The following is a 1,877-nucleotide window of genomic DNA, read 5'->3' on the forward strand; positions in this document are numbered from 1 at the left end:
TGCTGCCAATCTTGGAAGCCTCTTGCACAGCGTTCTCCAGGTGTCAGCCACAAGCGACCAGCTGTGGTGCATCTTCCGGCAGGCTGGGCTATCAACAGCTCTCGTCAACCTCCCTGACACCCTCAGACAATCTCCCTGCTCTTGGCCACCAAGGTCCCCTCAAAAAACATCCCTTGGGACCTCTGGTAAGACAGCGATTTCGTCGCTGCATTCAGCGGGAAAAGCCAAGGAGGGGCAGGAACAGCTACATGGGGCAGCTCCAGTGCTGAAGATACCCCTGGGGATCTCGGAAGGACAGTGGCAGCTTCAGGACCTGAGCAGGAGGTGGCAGAGGGGACAGCACAGTGTGGAGTTTTCCAAGGAGTCAGGGAAGCCAGAGGAAGGAGCTCGGGGCTGATGCTCAAAAGCCCCTGCAGCGCTGAAAGCAGATTTCCCAAGCTGAGGGTGCATGTTCTTCTCACCACGTTCTTTCCAGACGCCGCTGCAAGAGGAAAAGCTTCCCCGCGATTCCCAGCAGAGGACAGCAAATCCTCACCCCACTCCTGCCACCCCTGCTTTGGCCAGGGAGGAACGCCAAGCCCTGCTGAGCCTGGGTCCACACCAGCCCCTGGGGCTGGGTGAACACCCATCCCTCCCGCCCTGGAATCTCCAGAGCGGACAAGACATTCCCTCCCACCCGTAAAAGCTTTATCTTGGTGATGTTTGTTTTTTTCTGGCGGGCGAGGAAACTTTGCAGGGCTTTCCCTCTTCCCTTTGTGTCCTGTCTGTTTTCTTTCAGTTTTCCTGCTTTTCTCTATGATAAAACTCTGTACAAATACGACAAAAGTCACAGTTAGTCTTGCCTGATCTTGCAGGACTCATTGAAGCGTCTCGGACGCACCTGGACAGCAGAACAGGGAAAGGAACGCTGTGCTCTTTGTCAAGGACAGCCGCTGGCCCCTGGGATCCAGGCTGTGCCGCAGCCGGCACAGACTTTGCCCAGCACCTACACATGGGACACACCTCTCGGGTTTTTTTAGCTCGGTGCGTTATGAAACAAGGGCTCCGTTCAGATCCTATCGATGGGCTGATCATAGTGATCCTCTCCAGACGTCGCCCGTCTCCTCCAGTTCACCAGCGCAAACCGAGATCTGCCCTCGGCTCGCCCTCACCACGGACTTCGTTGCCCCATGGGTGGACGACTCATGCTGCGCTCTTGGAGGCTGGGGTCGGCAGCAGCTGGGAAGGGAGCCCCAGTCTGTTACTGGTCCTGGTTACAATCATTTCTATCTATTCCACAATTTCAAGCTGGAAGCAGTATCAAGGTGGCGGTCGTATCGTCTGGCTCCTTTCCCCAGGCAGCCAAGGACACACTGCTCCAGCACCCACCTCTGGCATCACTCACAAACCGCTTTCAGACAGCCGGGGATTTTTAACCCAGACAGAAACCTTACTGCACGCTCAGGAGCTGCCTGGCTCCCGACGCCGACCCCCCGAGCTGCCCCACTGCAGCCCAGCCCTGTCTGGTCCTGCCCAAGGACGCCCGGGTGGGCAGCACTCGCCTCTGCCCACCCACATGAGGAAACATCTCAGTTTCTTCAAGCGACCAAGTCCCCAATCTGCTGCTCGTGCCAAACCAACCGCCTTCACCACACATGCAAATTTCCTAATGGAGGGGTGCCGACACACGCCTCCTCATTTCCCCCCGAAGCGACACTTCAACCGCCCCCCGCTGGCCCCGCTGGGCAGGACCCCACTCACCACACTGAGCCGTAGGCTCCGGACCCCAGCGGGTGGAGGGACGTGTATCTCCTGGGCAGCTCCCAGAGGGTTTTGTTCACTTCCTGTCTGTAGAAGCCTCTCCTCTTTGCGATGTTCATCGCCCGGCGGCTGCGGGA

At 58.0% G+C, this 1,877-nt stretch overlaps 1 protein-coding gene across 1 annotated transcript in view; it reads right to left on the minus strand.

Moving 5' to 3' along the window:
* The window catches only part of LOC104500076 (mitogen-activated protein kinase 13-like), a gene marked incomplete at its 3' end in the record, with an annotated part of 3,860 nt that extends 2,001 nt beyond the window's left edge, over nucleotides 1-1,859 (minus strand). The window contains exon 1 of the mRNA XM_010143673.1: nucleotides 1,741-1,859. Within this exon, the coding sequence (XP_010141975.1) occupies nucleotides 1,741-1,859 (119 nt within the window). The remainder of the gene's footprint in view (nucleotides 1-1,740) is intronic.
* Between the last annotated feature and the right edge of the window lie 18 nt (nucleotides 1,860-1,877).

Source organism: Buceros rhinoceros, unplaced genomic scaffold (genome assembly GCF_000710305.1).
Source record: "Buceros rhinoceros silvestris isolate BGI_N320 unplaced genomic scaffold, ASM71030v1 scaffold33080, whole genome shotgun sequence".
In the NCBI taxonomy this organism is placed as follows: domain Eukaryota; kingdom Metazoa; phylum Chordata; class Aves; order Bucerotiformes; family Bucerotidae; genus Buceros; species Buceros rhinoceros.